At 43.4% G+C, this 24,013-nt stretch overlaps 1 protein-coding gene across 1 annotated transcript; it reads right to left on the bottom strand.

The window, feature by feature from the left end:
* Positions 1 to 161: 161 nt before the first annotated feature.
* On the bottom strand, positions 162 to 23,185 carry CDS2 (CDP-diacylglycerol synthase 2). Its single transcript, XM_075601295.1, has 13 exons — positions 22,869 to 23,185; positions 14,811 to 14,953; positions 12,787 to 12,883; positions 12,560 to 12,657; positions 11,567 to 11,706; positions 9,655 to 9,713; positions 9,358 to 9,440; positions 9,001 to 9,088; positions 8,425 to 8,493; positions 7,926 to 8,078; positions 6,076 to 6,195; positions 4,845 to 4,948; positions 162 to 3,701 (listed from the first exon to the last, which is right to left on the bottom strand). Exons 1-13 carry the CDS (start codon positions 22,917 to 22,919, stop codon positions 3,578 to 3,580), a joined length of 1,329 nt encoding a protein of 442 aa, XP_075457410.1. The 5' UTR covers positions 22,920 to 23,185; the 3' UTR covers positions 162 to 3,577.
* Between the last annotated feature and the right edge of the window lie 828 nt (positions 23,186 to 24,013).

Raw genomic sequence — 24,013 nt, 5'->3', positions numbered from 1 at the left:
CTTTAATCATGATATATGTGAAAATATGTATAGATACTGTACTAAAACGTCATGTGCAGAAAACAAAACAAGCCAGTCTTTAGACACACTAGGTGCATTGTTCAGAAACCTGAATTTAAAGAGGAAAAAATTCTTCAAATCAACACACTTTTGCTAATTCACTGACAAGAAAGTCTCGTGTTGGAGACATTTATTTCTCAGTTGCATAAGTATATAAATAGGATAAACATACAATAGATCACGTCAAAACATTCAATCCAAATACAGCCCATCTACAGGTATTGCTAAACACAGAAGCTGCACATAGAGCGATACCGCCACTGCTAGGGGATACCTTTCAGAGAGGATGTGCGAGGCAGTTAGATCCAAATTTATTCAAGACGCCCTGTTTGTGCATTAATTTCTATAGACCAACTCAATGCCAATATCCTCAGCTTGTAGCACTGCATTCCATCAGTTCTGCCCCATAATGATTGGCTGGTCACCCAACTTCTGCAGTGCCGAGACAGTAATATAACAACCTCAAAAGCTTATGGAAATTCCAATGGCCATGTGTTAGCATTAAAAGCACTGTTTAAAGAATGTATGCTGCTAAAATATCAGCACTAGAGGTAATTATAAAATAAAACGGTCATAAGCAGCATGTATCCATAACATGTAACCCCTTGGCTGTTAGAGAGGCCTGCAATGTAAAGGGGTTAATAATAGTTATGTAGCATTACAGTGTGGAAATCAAGAGGAACTGTTAATATCTTTAAACCTTTCGCTGCCAGTGTGGCCTGTGAAACATTGCACAATATGCTGCAATCCAGTCTGGCAGCAAATCCGTTACAAGAAAGAAAAAAAAGGACCAATAACGGCCAAAGCAGGACACAAAATACTTTACAAAATGACACCATCTCAAATAAAAATAGTTAAGAAAAAAAATCTGTACTATTTGCCTTTACAGAAAACACACAATATTGTCATGATACATTTGAAGAAAAAGTAAAGTACAGCCATTCGCTATAGTGGGAAACAAATTTGATAAACGACAATTTCAATTTCCTTAAAGCAGCAGCCCATCCCCTGAACTGCCCCATAGCCACTTTTATTACATGGGTGGGAGGTCCCCGCAGCTGAACCGCGTTACAAAAACAAAGAAGGGCTTCTTTAAAATTAGAATATTGGATGCAATGAAGACACCATACACACATACTGTATATAGAGACATGTATGCATCATACATTGTATATACAATTTATATATTATAAATATATACTATATATATATTTGTGTATATACAACGCTACCTCTTTATTACCGCAAGTTTTAGCGTGCGCACGAGTTAAAAACAATGGTATCTGGTGAATCTCCTTACCACGTGTGATATTTACCGCGTTATTTCTTCCGTTATTCTGCATTAACGGGGGTAATAACGTTGACTACATCTGCATGTTTCTCACTCGTCTATCCGAGGATTCAGATAAAAGTTCATACTGTCTGGAATGATTCATTTTACAATAAAGTGGTTTGTTTTTTGCCTACATTTGACAGCTAAATTATACAATTATTCATAAATTCACAATAAACTGCTGTTGGTCATCGGTATAATTACACAGGCCATGAAATGGTCTTAAAATGGGGACACACAAAAGTGCACCAACCCATTCCATAACGTGACCACTTTTCAGAAGCTGAGTGACATGACACTGGCACTGTAGAGATTAAAAACAGCATATAGCAGCAGAATCACTTCATTCAGTTCCTTAAACATAATGTATGGGTGTGTATATACAAACAACCTTTTCGTTGCTGTAACCGATTCTTAGTTGTGGCTACTCAATGCCAATATTAGTGGTTTTTCTTTTTTTACAGCAATTTGGGCACAGAAATCTACATTTTTACAATTTGATCCATCAGCATGAAAGGAAAAATGTTTTCAGCCTACATCAGAAGGGTTAGATGTCTCTTACATCAAACTTCAGAAATAAGGTCTAAAGAGAGATTAGACCTCACAGACTCTAAGCCCAAGCCTTGATGCACAGTTCCATTACTAATTTTATAGCACTTCAACAAATGTGCTTTAAAAAGGATTCTATCTGGATGAGGGGCATTTAAAACACACACACACACTCCTCCAGATACGCAAGGTTGCGAGCAGCAGGAGGCAGGGGAACATTCCACTGGACAGGAACTCAAAATTATATGAAAACAAACAAAAAGCAAGTCTAATAAAAAGATCATACACTAGAAATAATGTAAACTTCACTCATCAAGATTCACTCATGATTTATCGGAGATCAACGGGAGCCTTCGAGAAAAAACCTAAGCAAATCGTCACATGGTCCCCCGTCTGTTATCTTCTCTACGAGTCGGCCTGCAAGTCCTTGCAGTCACTTTTTTGCCGAAATGTGGCTCATTTGTAAATATACAGATGTAGCAGACGTTTTACTCCCCCTAGCATTGGGGAAATGGCACCTTACATGTGTGTGAATACACGTGAATATATACACAGACACACACACAAAGCACTGTTAAGAAAAGTCACAGTTGTAGCTATTTTGTAGCTTCTTCACTGCCAGAAGGGCTGCAAAGACATTATAAAACAGGCCGCCCTGACAGGGGATGGGTTAAAAAAATCCCTGCAAATATTTTACAATAAATATACACACAATTTTTCAATGAAGTATGTGATAAAATAAAAACATAAAAAGTAAATGTAGTTAATAAATGAGGGGACAATTTTGGACTGAGGAAAAGATACCTGAACCTTTAACGCTTTTTCTCTGCCCCAGAAAAGGGATAACCATAAGAAATGGAGAACTGCATTAAAAACTCACCACTGTGCTTTGTAACGTCAAAAACCTGCAGCTCACACTCCTGTGCAAACATGATCATTGTATGAAGATTCAACAGTGTCAGCTAAAATTCTGCATATACAGTATTACACTTTTACCCTTTTGAAATTATTTGCTTCTTAAAGGCCTTCGCTTTTGGTTTCAATTTCCCAGCACTAAAGTTCCTTAAAAACCGTGATCATAATAATAAAATAAAAAATAGCAATACTTTACACCTGGTGCAAAAACAACTGCTAACATACTGTAAACAGACCTTAAAAAATAAAATAACGTTTTGTCATAAAAAAAGTTGGTGGGCCCAGAAAATAATAAGTGATATTTTAGAACCGTTTTAAAAGTGTTCAAAAATGCTATTAAAACAAAGATTCTACTACGTAACCGCTGCACTAAAATACCAGTAATTAGTCTTTGTAAGAGGTGTGTGTGAGAGGGCTGGGGAAAAAAAAAAAAAAAATCACACAGGTGGAAAGCTTTTCAGTCCACAGGTATTGTGTGTAGCGTGCTAGCGTGATGGGTACAGTTCTACTCAGTGTTCAGACTGAAAACGTGTAAACAAACCAGAATTGTGACAAGGGGAAAAAACCAAGAATGAAACGACACAAATGTTTACAAAAAGGAATTATTAACCCCTTTGCTGCCGGAAGGGGTTGAAAGCTCCTTCGGACAGTGAAGAGGCTGAAAATAGCACTACACAGCAACGCCAACTCTGCCTGCCTGGGAGCACCACCGGTTTATGCTCACTCGCCATTTCCCAGCATTCCTCTATCCGCTAAATGCGACTTGAGCGTGTTGAAGATGTGGATCTGTTGGTCCGGGCGCAGGGTTAGAAACTGCTGGATAAGTTTGCTTGGATTGGGACCCCTGAAAGGGAAAAAAAACTGTAAGAACAGAGGGCTCTTTTATCCAGAGATTTCTGCCTCTAAAGTGATGTGGGACTTTCCCTCCATAGTTTTGATATTACAATCATAATAGTAAAAATGTTGGTTAGGACCACAGCTCCAAGCTGTGTCTTGGCTTATGCATTTTATTCTAATTTTGTGTGCATCTTGTTCGCTTTTCCATATTTTTCTTGACCGATAATCCAGTTTGTGCTCTTCATTTTTTCCTTGTATTATATACCCCATTCATGATATAGAATTGAGCTATGTTGATATTTAAAGGCGTAATCACTTTAATTATCAACTTCTTGTACACAACTGAATCCGAATGGTCTTCCATAGGCAAATGTAAATCAGACTTCACGCAAACATTTGGCAGTTTTTAACTCTTTAAAAATTAAGAATTTTTTTTTCAACCCGGGGTCTCTGAATGGGGAGGGGGTTGGGGGAGCACTTTGCAATCAAACGTAGCATCTAGCCCATTCTCTCCGTTAGATCCAATAACAAAAATGAGGGAGGGAGGAGAGAGAGAGAGAGAGAGAGAGAGTAGGTGGAAGGGGGGCTGTGCCTGTGCAAACTCCTGTTCAGCACACAGTGATATCACACAAAAAAAGAGAGCAAGCAGAGGAAATCAAACCTCTCTCAAGTCTCTGATCACCAGGTTCACAAATGAACGTTAAAATATTAATAAAAATACAGATAGGACTGATATGAATTAAAAAAATATATAAAATTTTTTTTTACATGAATGAATGTGTAAATCACCTAGATTTAAAAACATGTCACTACCATTGCTTCATTTTGATCCTAGGAAGAAAATAAAACTTAAGCAATTGAAATTAATAGATTTGAAAAAAATAAAAATGAAGAGCTGCTTTGGAGATACAATGTTTTTTTTTGAATATCACTGCAATGATTTTGCAATGATTGAACCTTGAGCATAAAGCAACAAAAAGATAGATTGTAAACACTATAGGCAGCAGTTTATTCAGTCTATAAAACTCCATGTATGGTGCGTCAGTGCTCCAGTAAGAAAATATATCTGAAAACCGCTGCTGACCTCTTAGGCACACAAACACTATAGCTCTTATCACATAAGAGATGGGCTCTTTTAGTAATGCCTCACCTGATGAAACTTGCTATGTACACGTTCACAAAGGTTGCCATCAAATATTGGCAGTCAAATCGGTCCATGATGCCTCCATGGCCTGGGATGGTGTTTGCAAAATCCTAGGACATCAAACAAACCGCATAGTGAGAGGCTGAGGTGAGACAGAAACTTTGTTCTGCATAAGGGGAAGCGGGAACTGGACAAACTACTGAGGAATCTCAATACACTGCAGCCTCTATAACACTTGCTGTGACACACACAAGAAACAGCTGCCAGCTTTTAATGGAGATGTGTATTTTAAAACCACGTTGGACCCTTTGGAATCATATACAGTGGCAACCTCAATGGGGAGGGGTGAGGGGGGGGTGCTCCACCCCAGTCATAAGGTATTAGATTTATGGACACATAAAAGTCTATACTTTAGATTAGTGTTGTACTGAGTGCTAAATTATACCCAGGCAAAATGAGACACCGGGTAGCATAGACTTACCTGTTGCCGGCAGCAGAAGGTGAGGAAGACAGCTGCTGACGGTGAGGAGGACCACGGCGACATCGCGGGAGCAGCAGCAGGCATCCTGGTGGCGGTGGCAGCAGGAGACGTCCTTGTTGAGCTGGTTGGAACAGCGGAACACAGCACAGGTGATGCTGGTGGGAGCCGGGGACCCATGTGCCAGGAGCAGGAGCGTTCCTATTGGACAGCCAGCTCCTCCCCGGCTGTCCAATAGGAACGCTCCTGCTCCGGTCACATGGATCCCTGGCTCCCACCGGCATCAGCTATACAGTGTTCCGCTGCTCCCACCGGCTCAACACGGATTTCTGCTGCTGCCCCTCCCACGATGTTGCCGCGGTACTCCTCATACTCCGCAGCAGTCTTCCTCACCCTGCGCCGCCAGCTGCAGGTAAGTCTTCACGTCTTCAGCTGCTCTGAAATTACCCGGCACCGGTTCCAGCCCCCTGCTGCCAGGTCCGGGTAGCCGAAAAAGCGCCGGGTAGCCGGTACATCACTACTTTAGATGTTTACAAACATTGTTACAATGAACTTTCAAAAAAGGATGTGTGTGCGCATGTGTGTGTGTTAAAGGCGCCCATTACGTAGCTTTGACCCATCAAACATCACTGCTATTTGTTTGATCCAGTCCTATGTTGCACTGCACCTTTAAGGCCAGCAGAGAAGTAAATCCCCCCTTGCATTGTTTACATAGCATTCATACTACATAGTTCTACTTTGGAGTAAACAGGTCATTACTTTGATCTTAAAGGCTCTCTTGAAACCACTGGCAAAGAATCCTCCAAATGGACCCATGAGAGAAGCAAAGGAAGAGAGAGCGATGCTGTGGATCTGGAAAGGGTACATCCAGATCGTCTTCTGCAGGAGGGGGGAAAAGAAATAAAATTTAAAAAAAAAAAACAAAGAGAGAGAGAGGTTGTGTAAGGTACTGGCACTGGTAGCAGCTGCCTCTTCTGTAAGAGTGTCATTTGTGCATTGGGAGTTTTGAAAGATTGCAGAGTGAAGAAGAGCCTGTCTTATAAATGAAGAGTCCTCCTATTGCAGGGCAAGACCAAGCAAGCAAGGTTTTAAAATCCAATTTAACATTTGAAGGTTGGCTACCACTAATTATAGGCTAAAGCTGGTAAATGCCGGGCATTATTGAAATCCCTGCTCTCTAATTGGTTAAAATTCCGGCCATTATCCATTCAGTAATGGGCCAGAAGTTTTTCTGCCAATCAGCTTTCAGTCCTCATTCATAGAGTGAGATCAGCTCTTGACATGGGAGGTGATTGCACAGGAGGCATCAGCAAGGCACTGACGCCTCCCCCACCCTGCCTGCAGAGAGCTGCACAGGAGTATGAAGAGAAAGGTGTGTTTCTGTCTGCTGTTTGTTTTGTGGGTCTAGAGGGGAGCAGCAGAGTGTTTTGTTGGGGTGTATGTATGTATGTATGGCTATAGAGGGGGGGTTGCATTCAGTGTGTTTTGTGGGTGTAGAGTGTTTTGTTGGTGTGTGTGGGTTTACATGGGGGCTGTAGTGGGTGTAGAGGGGAGGCTGCTGGTGTTTGTTTTGTGGGTCTAGAGGGGAGCAGCAGAGTGTTTTGTTGGGGTGTATGTATGTATGTATGGCTATAGAGGGGGGGTTGCATTCAGTGTGTTTTGTGGGTGTAGAGTGTTTTGTTGGTGTGTGTGGGTTTACATGGGGGCTGTAGTGGGTGTAGAGGGGAGGCTGCTGGTGTTTGTTTTGTGGGTATAGAGGGGGGCAGCAGTGTGTGTCTTCAGCGGGTGTAGAGGGTGGAGAAGGGCTGCAGTGTGTGTTTTGTTGATGTGTGTGTCTGTAGTTGTGGGTTTACCGGGGGGCTGCAATGTGTTTGTGGGTGTAGACGGGGGCTACTATGTGTGTGTAGAGGGTGGAGGAGGGCTGCAGAGTGTGTGTTGTGGGTATAGAAGGGGGGGCTCCCAACTATATGTAGGGGGGCAGAGTGTTTGTGTATATAGACGGGGGTTGCAGAGTGTGTGTATATATAGAGGGGCTGTGTGTATGTACAATTTCATTTTAATAAACACGTGCAGTAAGAGCAAAAGAATGTAGACGATCATGCTGCTAAAAAAATCAATATGACTACAAAAGTGTCTATCTTTTCATGAAAAAAACAAAAAGCTTATAATAGTAATAATCCCCTCAGAACAGGGCATTACTGGCCAATAATGCCCTGGCTGGGACAAAGTCCCTTGGCTTCACCTCGGCCTTCAACTCTTCCAGCTAGGACATTATTGGCCAGTAATGCCCTGTTCTTTGGGGATTATTACTTAAATACGGTCTGCCTCAGGTTCCACAAGAGGAGGGCTGGCAAGCATTGTTGGTGATAAAAGGGTGCTCAGAGAGTTAAAGGCTTCACATCTTAAAGCCTTATGAATACCACTGCTAACACGAAGGTTTATAGAGTATATGATGCAGCATCATATGAATAAGTAAAGTTTAAACAATGCATTGCTAGACTGTATTGAGTTGTATGAACTAGCGAGGAGGTATAGGAGAATAATGTAATATTTGTCTGATCGGATCGACATATAAGACTTCCTACTCTATACTTTCCCAGAGTCCTCACCCAGCTGATGACAGACTGGAGCACAGCCGGGATGTGATATTCCTGCAGCTGGTACAGTTCGGAAGGCTTACAGTCCACAGTGAATCTGTTGGTGTCGTTGTTAAACTCCACGGGACAAACAAAATAGCTGTATCCTGACATGACGTAGGACAGCTACAAAGATGGGAGAGAAAGAGAGAGAGAGAGAAACATTGAACAATTATAAGGCAGTTGCACCTTGCAACGTGTACTGGCATGATAGATGTGAAATCCTTCAGCAATTTAACACAGTATAAAGGATCGCTTCCTAATTTTTAGATGCGTCTATTTGTTTTGTAAATTTACATCTGAAAGCCACAAACAGCTTGACAGCACATTTGGTAGAATATGAAATACAAGCTGCTTTTGTTAAGCAATGGGTATTTCTCTATGCAATAAGCGCATGTACAGGTCTGCATGTGGTCCCTGGCAGCAGGATCTGACATGTAGAGCAAAGAAGCGCTAAATGTACAGTACTTACCAACAATCCAAACAGTACTGTGAAAAAGAAGCCCCCAATAAATCCTTCCCAGGTCTTCTTGGGTGACAGCTAAGGAAGGCAAATACGAGAAGCAAATCAATACAGCACACACACACACACACACACACTACTTATTAGCTCATTGCATTTTTAAAACACCATGGTTTTTTTTAATTACATTCATATTCACAAATCTATCAGTTATTTTATTTTTTCAAAAAACAGTACCGACCGTGTACACAAAAACGTAAAGGGAAATACTGGAAAGTGCTTAAGAAAGGAATACTGTAGCAGAAAAAATTTTTTTTTTTTTTTTTTAATGTCCAGATGAACTGACAATCTAATAAAAAACGTCTGTATTTTTTATTCCATTATCATACCCCGAGATTGAAAAAAAAACAATTATATCTTTATCTATCGATATAGATATATACACACACACACACACACACACACCATTCTGCTGCATTTACTATAAAACATTCATCCCACTGCCTCTTCCCCTTGGGAAACAGCAGACCCTGTGAAGTAACACACTGCATCAGTGACAGAAGCGGAGGGGCAGGTTGAACTGACCTTGATGAGCGGAGTGCGGCCAAAGAAAAATCCACACATGTATGCCATGATATCGTTACAGATTACGCAGGAGATGGGCACTATAAACCTAAGTAAAAAAGGGTTGTAAAATCAGATTAGGCATAAATTTTTTTTTTTTTTTTTTTTTAAAGTTTGGGTATTAAAAATATTATTAATTGGCATACTGTGTCAGGTCCCTCAGTGATGTGTGATTTTGGGCAAATCCCACATATGTTGCAAAAAAAATTAAAATAAAGGAACAAATCCAGATTTTCGATTGAGGGTGTGTGTGTCTTTAAAGTTAGAGGGTATACAAACATTGGATTCCCAGAATACATGATTTAAAAAGGGACTCACCAGATCATGCCCTCAAACAGGTTGTGAATGACAAGGTGAGACTGGGTAACGACGATCAGAAGTGTGACGTGTGTCCAGCCAAACTAGCACAGACAAAAAAAAAATACAAAAATGACCCAGTAAAAAATTGAAATAATAAAATAAAGACGATATGCAAACATTCAGAGACTGATGCACTTTAACTACAGGTTTTACTATGGGACAGACAAAGAATGGGTTTTTAGATCTTTGCCATGGCTGCATACAAAAGGGGCTGAAGAAAAAATAAAATATATATATATATATATATGTTCATACCATGTAAAACTGTAGGCGATAGTGCTTCTTCACCAGACTCAGGACAAACATGCAGAAACCTTGAGAAAGTTAAAATAAAATCATAGAAATAACATTGGCATGGACAGCTCATTGGGACAGCTGTCAGTCAGCAGACAGATATAAAAAAAATGAAGTACTTTCACTGTATTGCAGCTACAATAACATTTACAACGTGGTCTGCACCTTCAAAAATTGACAGGTTTTCAGAGTAACTACTGTACCATACAAAGAGAAAGAAAAATGAGACTTGTGCATGGCAGCAATGTCAGAATCCAGTCCCTATCAAAATGATGCAAACAACTTCCGTTAAAGGAGCAATCAGCACCTTTTTTTTTTTTTGTTACCCAGTATTGAAGCAGGGGGTCTCCGGAGGTGAGCCCCATTAAATTCAGCTCCGGTGAACCCCTGATTTCACAAATACTTACCTCTGTAGTAGGTGCTGGTAGATGCTCTGCTCGCTGGGCTTTAAAGTTGAAAGCTGCCGCGTCACAATAGAAAGCCAAACCTGATTACATCACGGGAGCTTTGAAAGGCCGCCATAACGTGATCCCTGCTAGCCGAGCGGCTACCGGCACCTACTACTAAGGCAAATATCTGCGGAAGCAGGGGGTCCCCTGAGAAGAAATGAATGGGGTTCAGCTCTGGAGACCCTCTGCTTTATTCCAAGGTTAAAAAAAAAAAAAAAAAATTAAAAGAGCTTGGATTGCCACTTTAAAGTAGTAGTATTTTGATTCCCTCCACCCTTACGTCTTGAAGAATGGTTATTTAAGTAATAATCCCCTCAGAACAGGACATTACTGGCCAATAATGCCCTGGCTGGAAGAGTTGAAGGCCCGAGGTGAAGTCGGGACTTTAACCCAGCCAGGGCATTATTGGCCAGTAATGCCCTGTTCTGAGGGGATTATTACTATTATAGGCTAAATGTAGGTTTTTTTCATAAATAGACAGACACTTTTGTATAGTTATATAGATTTTTTTATTAAAATAAAATGGTAAATACATGAAACCACCTCTATATACTCTTACACTGCAGATATCTATATCCACACACTGCCGCCCCCTCTGTGTACACACACAGCAGCTCAACACACAACACAGCAGATCTACACACAACACAGCAGCTCTACACACACACACACACGCTACACCCATAAACACTGGTGCTGACACTGACACACACACACTGGAGCTCTATACACACACAACACAGCCGCTCTACACACACACACACACACACACACACACACACACACACTGCTGCTGCTATACCCATAAACACTGCTACTGACACACACACACACACACACTTTGCAGCCAAAATAAAAAATGCAGCCACTTACTAAACTTTGCAGACTCTCTCCCCCCCAATTCAACAGAATCTGCTCAGAAAATCTCAGTCAGCTCGGGATTGGAAGGAGTCAACCCATGGCTGATACTTCCTGACCAATCCCCTGCGCTATCTCAGAGCTGTTACTTCATTCTGACCAATCCCCTGCCCCAGCTGTTCTGAAAGCTGATTGGCTAGAAATAAACGCATTGAAAATTACACTGCAAGCTGCTAAAATTTCGGGCATTACTGATTGGATAGTGCCGGAATTTTAACCAAATCAGAGAGCAGGATTTTCAATAATGCCCGGAATTTTACTGCTTTAGCCTATAATATATAATAAACGTCAGCTGTCCACAACCTTTTATTGCCAAGTGAAATTGCACTATCAAAAGTATGGTATTTAATACCTTCAGCACCAGAAGGGCTGAGCCCTCTGGTGCTGAAGAGGTTAAGAAGATGTGGCAGTCTGAGGCATGTGGATAGCATCTGCCAGTTTCTATTTTCTATTGGCAATAAACAGTAAGCAGAGACAGTCGACGGTTCACAGAAACCTGGCTTTACCTGTCAGGTACAGTGCAAAGGAAATAAAGCGATGGTATTTGCTGAGAATTCGTAAGGGCTCCTCCCGCTGCACCAGGGTGAAGAAATAGTCTGTGACCGTCTCCCCATAGAAGAAATAATTTACACACAGCAGGAAGTACCTGAGGAAACAAATGTGACGGACGCTTACTGACCACAAAGAATGAACTAAGTGAGGCCCTTCTGGCAGTAAGAACGTCGAGCAGCGTGTGTTCACAAAAAAAGGCCTGGAGCACATTTTTAAACCATACTCTCAATCGTTTTTTAAAAAAATGCATATTTGCTCAATAGGAATGATAATGAAATCTAAATTTAAAATGCTTCAGGTTTTCTGATGTTCTTTGTTTGCAGGATTCCAGGGGTGGCCATCTTTGATTTGTGAGGTCATTGATGACAAAGGAAAGATCAGAGAGACTGAAGTACAGCGAGATTTCTGCCATCTGCTTCTTATGAAACAGCAAAAACCTGTTCATTAACATTTTAGCCAAAACACAAAAAATAAATTAAATAAAAAAGACAGGAGGGTAGGGAAGATTTCTACCGGTCTATAAAAAGCAGAATCAGTAATACATTTTAATGCACATCAACCCCTCTGATGCTTTTACTGTCTTAACCCTCTGAATATCAGAGGGGTTGTGGTGCCAAAGTGTCACGACCTCTCTGGCACAGTGTGGTCACGTGACCGCTTTCAATAGCAGTCATGTGACAGCGGTGGCCATTTTCTGGAAAACGGACAAAGAGTTCTCCGTTTCACTCCATGGGAACGCGGGACACCATCAAAGCAGGGAGAAATAGGACCTTTGAGGATAACGTAGTCACCACGTCATGGGGCCCCCGGAGTGTCAGTCCTCATGAAGTAGTGACTACGCCCTGGGGCACCCACAGGGTTATATTACAAAAGAAACCAAAGATAGATGCCTTGTGTACACAGGTTGTACCTACAGTATTGCAAGTGTTCACCTCTCATACACCTACCAGCTGAGTGTGCGGAACCAGGGCAGGTCATAGGAATGGTATACGTTGTATCCGATCATGATAATTTCTTGAAAACACTTAATCTGCACACACATCACCTGCAGAAAGTATGGGGGGGGGGGAAGAGAGCATTTTTAACCAGGCTATTCATTACCTGAAACCAGGGGTTAACTCCATTATTTTACCATTTAAGAACATCACAGCACATCCCCTTACAGCCAACTTACGATCATCATCAGCACTATAGGTCCCAAGTAGATTATAAAAAAGAAAAACGAAATCATAGCCAACGTTAGGATGCCTCTAATCCACCAATTCTTCCACCTGAAGAGAGAGAAAAGAACTATGACCTACATGTGATCAACCAGAAACATCAGGAAATTATGTGATTATTACAGCAAGATGAAACCGGCAAACAACTTCTCTCATTTTATTTAATAAAAAATGAAAGATCAATAGCAAGTTAAAACAAAAATACCTGTGCACTGTAAAACCAATGCAAAGTTATCCATAGATTTAAAAACAGAAACTCTGTAGCAATCAGTAAAGATGATAATCTTTTAATTACAGCATAAATAATAAGCATCCCGAAAGATGTACTGTACACCTATATTCCATGTGCAATCATGGTCAGCCTATTCCTGCACTGGCTGCAGATCGTAAGCACTAAAGGGTAGAGTGATGGGGACTAGTTTTACATTTCTGTTTCACGCACTAACTGCACAATGACACTATATATTGTCTCATTGTATTTTCACATGAATCATCACTTTACAACACAAGCCAGCAAAAATATGACTGAAATTGTACAACACACTAGAGAGGGAAAAAAAGTGAACATGGGGAGAGGGTGAGAGGGTAACATGGCCTGAACATACAATGTCTGTGGTACAGTGGGAGATATACTGGCAAAGTAGGAGTGAATGTAACTGTACTAAGGCAGCGGTTCCCAACTCCAGTCCTCAAAGGACCACTAACGGTTCAGTTTTAAGGCTCTCCTCATTAGCACAGGTGGCCTACTCATCTTGACTGAACCACCTGTGCTCAAGCAGGGGTATCCCAAGAACCTGCACTGTTAGTGGTCCTTGCGGACTGGAGTCGGGAGCCTCTGCACGAGAGATCACTGGGAGTAGCGGGACGACAAGTGCATTTGGTGAGAGAATGGTGGGGAAATTGTTCGAAGCTACGTTTGTGAGTTACTGTAACGAGAGAGGAAGGCTGAGTAAAAAGGGACTTCAGCCGTGCGGAGGCTAAGGGAAAGCGGGTGCTTTCCCTGGCCTTAGTCTGCGCCCCCGTCCTGGAGCGTGTCTGGGGTGGGCCAGTGTCGTCACGGAGCTGGTTCGCCCTCATTTGGTGAACCGCTCACATGACCGGCCCTGCGCTCCTCTCAGCACGCAAATTTAAATCCCACTGTCTCCTCCGCACGCCTGCGTGAACCCCTGCTAAAGCCGCTCTCATTGCGGCTGCAGGGGCTCACTGGTAAGCATGACTCAGCGGGTAAGCGCTGACCATGCCCGCGGCCTAACTGACAAAAAGAAAACACTGAAGTATGGCAGCAAATGGCAGCAGTGAAAGCTTGTGTGGCTCTATAAATCCGAGTATATAAGGAGATCGTCAAGAATTGAACCACAATATTAAAACTCAGTATAGATCTGTGTTTAACTCCGTGAAAAAAACCCACTGTACATTTACCTACAGATGTAGCAGACATTATTACCCTGTTAATATCCTGTATAACACGATAAATAAATAACACGTGTTTGTATCTCCTTAACCATTGTTTATTAACGTGCAGCGTTAACAGGTGCTACAGCGTTAACGTCTCCTACATCTTTATATTTATGAGCAGAGGATGAGCTTTGTGGTGCCAGAGGCAGCAACGGAGATAAGTATTCCCACAAAGTGATCAGGAACATGTACTTTCCCCCTTGCACCAATTCATTAGGGAGTCTGCCAACTGCGGCTTAGTATAAAGTAGTGATTTCAAGTATAATCTGCTTAAAGCAGCAGTCCATGATACCCAGTGAAAAGCCATTAGTCTCATATTAATAATGTGGAGGAGTCTCTCTTGCAATCATGTAGATCCACGTTAAGTATTGTCAAGTTACTTTTTCCGGCTGTAAACAGAACTCATAAAATGAACATGGGAAGTCATCATTTTATTTTAATCTTCAATTCTGTAGCGGACAGTGAATAGGCCATGGGAACGAAGCACCTTGTGATTACAATAATGCAGTACAAGGGGTGTTACCTGGATGATAGGCTGGACAGGGCCCGGTTGAGGACTTCCGGCGTATCATCTGTAGGAGTGCCTTGTTGCGTTCCACCTGTGTCGGTTTTACTTTCGCTGTCTGATGTGGTCTCTCCATCAATTTTGCCGTCTATTTCAGGCTCCTGGGAAGCGTGAGGGGAGAAATAAAATGACATTGGTAAAAGAAACAACAATTGGTAAAAAAAAAAAAAAATGAATAATAATAATAGAAACCCCCATGTTGCAGATCCTCGTGCCACTTAATAGGTTTATATAAATGTGTCACAGTCCAGTTATATGGGGCTAATTGCATATGTACCAGAGTGGGGTATCGGGGACAAAAATGGCCACTTAGGCACAAAGAATCAGTCCCTATGACCTTAGAGTGTTTAATTGGTCTTATTAACTTAACAACCACATTTAACAAAAGCACAAACAGACCCGAATATGGATTTCGAACCAAAAGCTTTGCCTTTTTAAGCTTTAATAATGTTTGTGGCTCCATGTGCAACCCTTGTTTTTTTCCCCTCATTGAATTAAGTTTCGGAAGTATCATTCCCGGTGGAGCAAACCTGTTTAGAATGAGTCAGTGTCAACTAAGAACAGCGCTGAAGGAAAGCAACCCTGTATTAAATGTACAAATTGAAAACAGCAATGTCCAATTTCCCACAGTTGTTAATGTTTCAAAGCCAGAAGCGCATTACACCAATACAGATTTTGAACGCTGGATGTCACTGTTTTCTGAGACCACATAAGGCAACATCCTGTTTCTGTTCGATCAATGCTGAATACAGGCCACAAATACATGGTCTGCCTAATCCCACAGGAGCGGTTAATGCGGACACAAATCAATACAGCTTTCCATGCCATTGACTCAGAGTGGAATCAGTTCTTCTGTTAAACTTGTAAAAGCAAAATTGCCAACAAAGCCACATTGGATTGGGACAACTGAAGCAGAGGCCCAATTATTAATAGGCCTCCAAGCTAAATCAACTGGAGCAGGCTCTCTGGAAGAGAAGCGGTTAAAGGGATGAAAGAGGCTGCAGAGGGTTAAGAGCATGCATTTCTCTCCACACAAATGTTATAATGGCAGATAGAGATAAAGAGAGATATATCCATCATTCTCTCTGTACTCGCAGCACCATCTTATTAATGACGCACCGCAAATTGTATTTTCAGCCTGGGAATTATAGGTTTTCCGGTGGATGTAATCCAGCTGTGCCAGGTTACCTTAGCAACTGTCTCCCAATAATTCACCCCCCCCACCCCATCTAAAATATGCCTATAATCCTTCAGTCTTTTCACCCTTTCGCTGCAAAAAAACAAAAAGCATCAGGGAGGTTAAAGTATCCCAGCCCCATCTTTCCATTTAAGCAACGTCCATGGCATGAAAACCCCAAATGTTCCTGTAACACACCATTCATTACCGTCAAGTTTAGTCATTCTTGAATCCCATCATTACACAACTAATTATGATAGTACTGTAATTATGGCGACTATTTAGCACTGTACTATGTGACAGGAAATTGATCAGGGCCCTTTTAGGTGGTGTAAACTATGGTGCTAATTATGATGGCTTGTTAGCACAGTGGTATTCTTAGGGGAATTGCCAAGCACCAAGTTGGACGATGGAAATTCATAACAAGCATAAGATACATAACGTCACATGATGTTGATCAGAACATTTGACCTTGAATTATAGAGTGACTCACCAGGTTAAGAGAAATTAAACAACAAAAAACTGCCCATTCCTTTTTCTCATCATGCCCGACACTTTTGGAATAGTTATTATATGACTCCCTAAAAAAAAAATTCCCTGCTCTCTATTCCAACTTCACATTGCAAAGGCAGTATAGCCAGCCTCAGACGGGGTCCATACAGCTAGTGTCCGAGCGGAGGCGTGCGCCTGCGTCACGTCCCCCGCGTGAAGCGGGTGCATTTTTTGACCATGCTAGACGCGCCGATTTCAACCGATTTCTCACGTGTCGCGCGCGGTCTATGGGCTGGCGCAATCAATGCCTTAAGGCATTTGAACGCGCCTCCGCTCGGTCTGGGGCAGCATGAACTCGACAGTAGGGTGCGGCCAGGCTGGGAGCGAGCTCTTGCTCGAGCACCGAGCCGTGAGAGATGGGACGATTTGTGTCCAGCGTAGTTGCGCGCGCGAGGGGGGGAGGGGGGGAAGAGAGCATACCTGTGACATCACGTGAGCGGTCTGCCCTCATTGACAAGGGCAAGCGCAACAAATTCAAAAGAATTTGTCTCACCAAACAGCTAAGCGTAGAGCGCTCATGGGCACGTGCGCATGCTGGTCAAACACATTGTCGCAATGTGTTTCATCGCGCTGAACGTAAGCACACGTGCGCTCGCTCTCAGCCTGGACAATCCCTTACACGGAAGAGACCCAAAAGGTAGAAACATCTGTCTGTGATTAGGTTTACTGACTGCGTACTTTGTTAATCCACGCTGTGCAGAAAAGCTGCGTAATACACCAGGCATATGCTTATAGGGTCTCATGTCAAAATGGACATGAAGATAAAGGTGACACAGCTCATTTGCATGTAATTTCCCAAAATCACTGGCTGCAGTGGAAGGATTGTATGCCAAGAGATAATGGTGAAAAGTAGGGTTGCTGTCTGAGGCCGAGGGCACACACAGCGCTTCGCTGCGCCGCGTCTGCTGGGCGATGTGTGAACATCCCCAGCAGACGGAATGATCCGCGAGCGGGCGGGGGGAGCGAGCGGGTGGACGGGGGGGTGCGGGCGCGCGCCGGATAAATGTAATAAAAATAATGTAAATAATGTAATAATGAGAATAAATAATAAATAAAATAATAAACCCCGTCCCCCAGCCATTTCAGCAGCCAATCAATGAAAACGCCTGGACACTGATTGGCTGCTGAAACTGACGTCGCGCTGCTGCAGCCTGGAATCACACTTTTGAAAGACTCCAGCTACAGCAGCGACGCCGCCGCGCTTCGCAGCCAATGGTAGTTTCAACAATGAGCACTACCATTGGCCGCCAAGGGTCAGTGACGAAAGCGCGCGCACGTCGCGTAGCGCTGTGTGTGCTCCCAGCCTTAGACATGTGAATGTGCTGATAAGTGGAAGGCTAAGACTATAGTAGGCGCGCCCACAACGGACAGCATGGCGTCACGTGCGCCTGTCGCCCGAGCGAAGGGTGCACTGTTTGGAGGCGACTGGGGAGGCATGGCGGACGTGTCATCAGAATGGTTCGCCCTCATTGGCTGAACTGCTCGCGGCCGCCGCGCAAAAAACCACAAAATGATTTGTCTTTTGAAACATCTGCCGTGCGGTCGCTCTGCATCGTGCCCACAACGGCCGGCCCGTATCAGCTGCTGCACTTTGTTCGCGAAGCGCGCAAAATCACACGCGCCATCGCGTCTGCTATAATTGCGGCCGTATTTGTATCTGCTCCCTTGGAAAAGTCAAGTTCTTTGTTCTATCGCACTTTACTCATTCTTGTAACGATTTAGTTACGTTTATACTAAAGCCTGCACCCTTTCCCTTAATCACGGCAAACGGGATGGAGATCTCAAGGAACCGATTAAGGCAAGAGGCTTCAAAACAAAAAATGATTCAGCGCAGTAAACTGCAAGCTCAGCCGCAGCACAGCAAAAGCAACCAAGAAAATAACAAAGGAAATGAATGCTGTCACTTAAAAGGCATCAGACAGCAGAGTACTCCATGTTTGCAAAATGACTGCATGCGTATGCCAAAAGCTTTGTTTAGTGACAGCCTGGCCTCTCTACAACACAGATACTGTCCTTCAGTAAACAAGTGAAGTAATGGCTTCCTATTTGGGACAATCACAAGAACAAAAAAAAAGTTCTTGAATGCACGGATTTATTATTATTATTATTATTAATCACAGACCGGCACACACTATAAAAGAAAAAATACGGGGTCACCTCTAGCTAGTTTAACATTTGGTTGTTTTGCTTTGGTTAACTACAAGAATGTGCTTCACCGCTTTGCATTGTACTGCTTGCCCCTCTGGCAACAAGAAAGGGAATGAAGAGACACGCTATCAACCTAAGCTTAATATTTGAATCATTAATAATGCGGGGGGGGGAAAGAAACCCCTGAAAGGTTAAGCAATCAGTCTGCACTTCTTGACTGAAGCCCTATGGCAACAAATGTTTCAAACAGGAGAGCTTATATTTTCCTACACATCAAGTGAGACCGGAGTTTTCGGTTTCTGTAAATATCTGTTATCTTTTCTTCTGCTTACATTTCCCCCAGGTAATTTAATTCTCCTACCCCGCATTCTGTGAATAAGTCATGTGTTTCAGGACAGAACAATAAATACATTGGTGCTGGTAGGATCAAAAGTGTGCTGAGACTCAAACCTGAATTTCTGCTACATCTTTCCTAGATTACTATGGGATGAATCGGTATCGCTAAAGTAAATCGAACTGAAGATAGGTCTTTTGATGACCTAAGCACGTCTGAGGTCCCCAGATGGTCAATAGAGATTTTATTTTACTACAGGGATACATTTTCAATCTTTAGAAGAATATGCTGAATATTGGTCAGAAAATCAGTTTGTCAAATAGTATAAATAAATAAAAATCACAAATTGTATTCCCCCCCCCCCCCCCCCTGTTCTCTAACAATGGCAGAACTGCACCAAGTAGATTAAAACAAGAGTATGAATTCATTTGTGTTGAAGATATGAGGATCCAATTTTGGGGCATGTGGATTTAGGGTATACACAAGCAGACTCTTTTGTACCACTTGAAATAAGGACTACTGATACCTAAAAAAAAGCAAAGAATGCTGCAGTGACTACCAAGATGCAGAAATCAGAAATGAGTTAAGCGGGGGGGGGGGGGGGGGGGGGGGAGAAATCTATGTTTTTAAATAGTTCTTGAAACGACAAAAGTATTTTCCAGAGCACTACAATAGAATATTGCAATAACCCATAGACTGGTGAAAAATGAACCATGCAGGCAATTTCTGTCAAATAAAAGAATCGAACTTACTCTGTATGACTGTACTTGTGAAGAGAGTCATAGATCATATGCAAGTTAAGACATAAATATCAAGTGGATTAATTACAGGGGAATATATAACGCTCTGAATCAATGAGGTGAAGGCTGCATTAGGACACAAGTGAAGCAGCAGCTGCCAACTCTGTTGCTATTGATCATCCTGGCACAAAGAGAACAGCTGACCAGTGGACTCTGGCCATTGTTTACATTATTGAAGAGGAGATTATTACTTGCCACATAACCCCCAGTGCTGAAAAAACACCAAAAAATGTAAAGTCAAAATACTCTGCCTTCACAAACCACACCAGTGTGGACACGTCACATACCTGCTGTGTAATGTTTGCAACATAATGCAACTTACAAAGTGCACATCTTTTGTTTTTAAATTAATGCATGTGATACAAAAAGGTATTTTGTTGCCACGAAAGCTCACTTATAATAATATCAAGAGAAACCAGCGCTTCAGCAGAAATGAAGAAAGGGGGGGAGAGGGTGTATGGAAAAGACTTCCAAACGCTGTATTCTATGGGACACAGCCATAAAACAGCATATTACTGTTTCACTTTAAGACTTCACACGGGGTTGAGTTGTAATGTCAGTACTGTACATTGCATGTACTCTATCATTCCAGGGCGGTTTATGCCACAGGCAGCATCTGTATTTCAAATGCAAAAGAAAGCTACACCGGGGATGCATTTTCCAGTGAAAAGAAAATGTTAGAACAATGGGGGTTATTCATTAAACTGAGATAGTGCCAATCATGCACTATTGATGCCAACAGGAATTTGTATGCAACAGCACCCCAATCGGAACTATCACAGTTCAATGATAAATCCTCAATGTCTCAAGACCTGAGGGTGCTAGATTCTGTGGAAATGTGAGAAAATACTGCCTATGGAAAGGTAGTGGATACATAGGGCAGCAGGTCAGCAGAGATGTATGCTTTGAAGGGAAAACAAAAGATCAGCACAAACAAAGCTACCACCACCAAGGGTTAACCCGTTCAGTTCCAGAAATGACAGAGTTGCAGAGAAATGTGTGCTGTAGGCCACTACCAGCACTAAAAGGTTTAATTCTGCTTGTAAATACATTAGACTATAAGCTCAGCCTGCTCCTCCGTTGTATCTGTACTCTGATGACATATTAGGTTTATATATTTCCTGTCTCTTGCTCAATGTGATGCATTGTAGAATATGCTGGCACCTCGTTAACAGAAACCGTAGATGAATTCCGTTTTTAAAATACACGCAAGATAAAAACGTGCCGTTATAGTGGACGGTTCTGCGTGCTTTGGTTGATTTCAGGGGGAAAAAAAATATTGTTTGCAAGGGATCAAAGAATATTATCGATATGCATTTAGTTTGCAAGCTCCTCTGAAAAGAGAGATAACCTGCATATTGTTATTTATGCTTTGTGTGCATCAACTGCACCTGTCTCTCACACTACTACTATTTTGAATAACACTGCAAGTGAAAGAATTAAATATAACGCACGCGCTTTCTAGATCACCTTCCTTCAGGCGTCTTTTCCTGCTTAAAACCTATGAAAAATGTTCACGTTAGGCCAATCAAAATGTTAAATCAAACCTTTTACTATTATCTTTTATTTGTAAAGCGCCAACATATTCCACAGCACAGCACAGGGGGTATCAATTACATAGACTGAATGACATGCAAATAAGGATGGACAAACAAGCGCAAAAAGATAGAGAGGTAATGAGGGCTGTACTGTGACAGCTTGGCCGCGGCCAGGCTGGGAGCACGCTTGCTGCCGCTTGAGTGCCGTAACGTCAGGCGATTCCTGGATAACTAGTTGTGTGCTTGGGGGGCGGCTGTTACGTCACGGCGCTGGTTCGCCCTCATTGGGCGAACTGCTCACGTGACGTGCCAGCGAGCGGCCAAATCAAATTGGATTTGTCTCGCCAAGCAGCTGAGCGCCGTGCGCTTACGTGCAGCTTAGACATAAATTTATTTTAATTGTTATGATCGCTCGCTCGCGCTCAGCCTGGAGGGGCCTTAGGCTACGGCCCCAGCGTGCATGCGACGGAGTGCCTGGCGGAGCTCGTTCCCTGCATCCGAGTGATCTGAAGGACTTCAGATCACTCGCTACTGGGAGGCGTGGAGGGGGGCGTGGCCATGACGTCACGCAGCTGGTGCGCCCTCATTGATTGAACCACCGCGGTGGCCATTGCTTGGCCGCTGTGCTAAAAGACAAAAATCATGTATTTTGCCAAAGGTGGTCGCGCATCGCTTTTTGCAGGCGCGTGCAGGCAGTGACTGGGGCCGGCCCCATAGGGGACCGTATCTTGTTCACGCACACCATAGCGCAAGCAGTGGGAGCTAGGCCTTACACTCTATTCAGATAATAAGGGGCAATGTTATCACAAAATGTAAAGTGGCGACTTACTGTGGGACGGACTATGCCTCGGGATGGAGTGTGGTCCAGCTGCACAGCTGGTTCCATTAAGGTTTGGGGATGAGGATGTTGGAAGGTATTAGATAGCATGGACTAAACCTCCCTGGCTAATAAGCCATCGAGGACCAGCAAGATTTTATTTTACAGCCAAGAAAGATGAAAGTGACAAACACAAAACGTTACACATCCTGTTATAAACACAAGTGCCATTCGACTTCTATTGCTGCTTCCCCAATAGCGACCTGAGACAGGGCAGGAGAGATAACAGGAGCTTGCAAGGAAAAGCAAGATCCAGGTGCATTGAAAACCACAATGGACCCCACAACAATGATGCTGATAGAGTGAGACAGTCATCCTATGAGAGCCAGGCCTTAGTATGTGGTTGCTGCATTCATACACACACACAGAAGGGAGCAGGAACTATTTTTGTTGTGGGGGTGCTGTACATACGAAATCAGTGACATATAAACCCTGGGGTGGCGGGCTGCAGCACCCACCACACCCTTACAAGCATATCCACTCCCCAATTATAAGGGACCAGCATAAAAACTAATAGCTGAGAAAGGATGGAGTCAGCCCCATTACATGTATATGACAGATGTGGATCTCCCTCCCTCCCCCCACGTTACCTTCTCCTGTGCATCCTGCTCCCGGCTCACCCGCTGCCTGAGCTCCGCCATCCTGCAGAGCTGCGGAGATAGAAGAGAGGAGGGGGAGGCTACCCAGGACTCTATCGCACAGACGTCAATAATAACAATAATGAGTATTATTATTATTATATTGCATGTACGTATGTCTGCCCCTATGACGCACAGCTCTCTCCTCCTCCTCCTCCTGCAGTGATATAGGCAGGAAGCAAGCGCGCGACCACCCCACCAAACCTCCAACCAGCCGGAGGCGCGCGAGAGCGTGTTCCAGCCATGGTCTCGCGCTGCGTTCCTATTGGATGGGTGGGGAATAGGGTCCGGGCGCGAGCCCCTCAAGTTGCCGCGAGACCCAGCCCCGCCTACCCTTCCTTGGTACCAGCCGATAACGTCACTCTCTTCCCAACCACACACTCGTAACGAGATGCTGCGCGGACTGAGTCCGGATGCGTCCAAAAGTAAAGACGTGTTTAGTGAGGGGCGTTACGGTTTTTGCAAATCAAATGTATTTAGTCGAAAGAATATTCAACGTTTCGACCGTCTAAGCAGCCTTTGTCATAGACCTCACACCTATGTTAAATGGTTTCGAAGCAAAAGGTGGCACTGTGTGCTCATTTGCATGTCATTTCCCAGAATCCCTTGCTGCAGTGGAAGCGCTGTGTGCTGGGTGATAATGGTGAAAGGCAGGGTTGCAGACCTGTCTAAGGCCGCGCTTATAGTGCCGGCGACGCGACGTCGCCCGAAAACAAATACATTGCCGCCGCCGCTTGCGCTTATAGTGTGCCGCCGTTGCGGAAAATGGAAGCCGGCAAAATTTGATTTTTCAAGGGCTGTCGCGTCACGTGACGGCCCTTGAACAAATGAAATTGCCGTAATCCCGCGACCCCGCTGCCCGGCGAAACATAACTTTTGCCGGTGGCGACGGGGTACATCACCCGCCGTGTTGCCGTCGCCAACGGCGGCACTATAAGCACGGCCTAAGGCTGCGTCCATAGACACAGCAGCCGTGTGGAGGCGCGCGGAGGCTGAGGGAAAGTGGGCGCCGTCCGGGGGCGTGTCTATGGGCGGGCCAGTGACGTCACGGAGCTGGTTTGCCCTCATTGGGCGAACCGCTCACATGACTGTCTGAT

This window comes from Ascaphus truei, chromosome 5 (genome assembly GCF_040206685.1).
Source record: "Ascaphus truei isolate aAscTru1 chromosome 5, aAscTru1.hap1, whole genome shotgun sequence".
NCBI classification, from domain to species: domain Eukaryota; kingdom Metazoa; phylum Chordata; class Amphibia; order Anura; family Ascaphidae; genus Ascaphus; species Ascaphus truei.
The sequence above is the reverse complement of the archived record's forward strand: the minus strand, read 5'-3'. Positions and strand labels throughout refer to the sequence as shown.

Coding starts and splice junctions, on each gene's coding strand:
- CDS2 (XM_075601295.1), bottom strand. CDS start 22,919: ATGGCGGAGCTCAGGCAGCGGGTGAGCCGGGAGCAGGATGCACAGGAG. Junction 14,954..22,868: donor AGCAGGATGCACAGGAGAAG/GTAACGTGGGGG, acceptor CACGCTTCCCAG/GAGCCTGAAATAGACGGCAA. Junction 9,089..9,357: donor CTGTTTGAGGGCATGATCTG/GTGAGTCCCTTT, acceptor TTTTTTACTTAG/GTTTATAGTGCCCATCTCCT.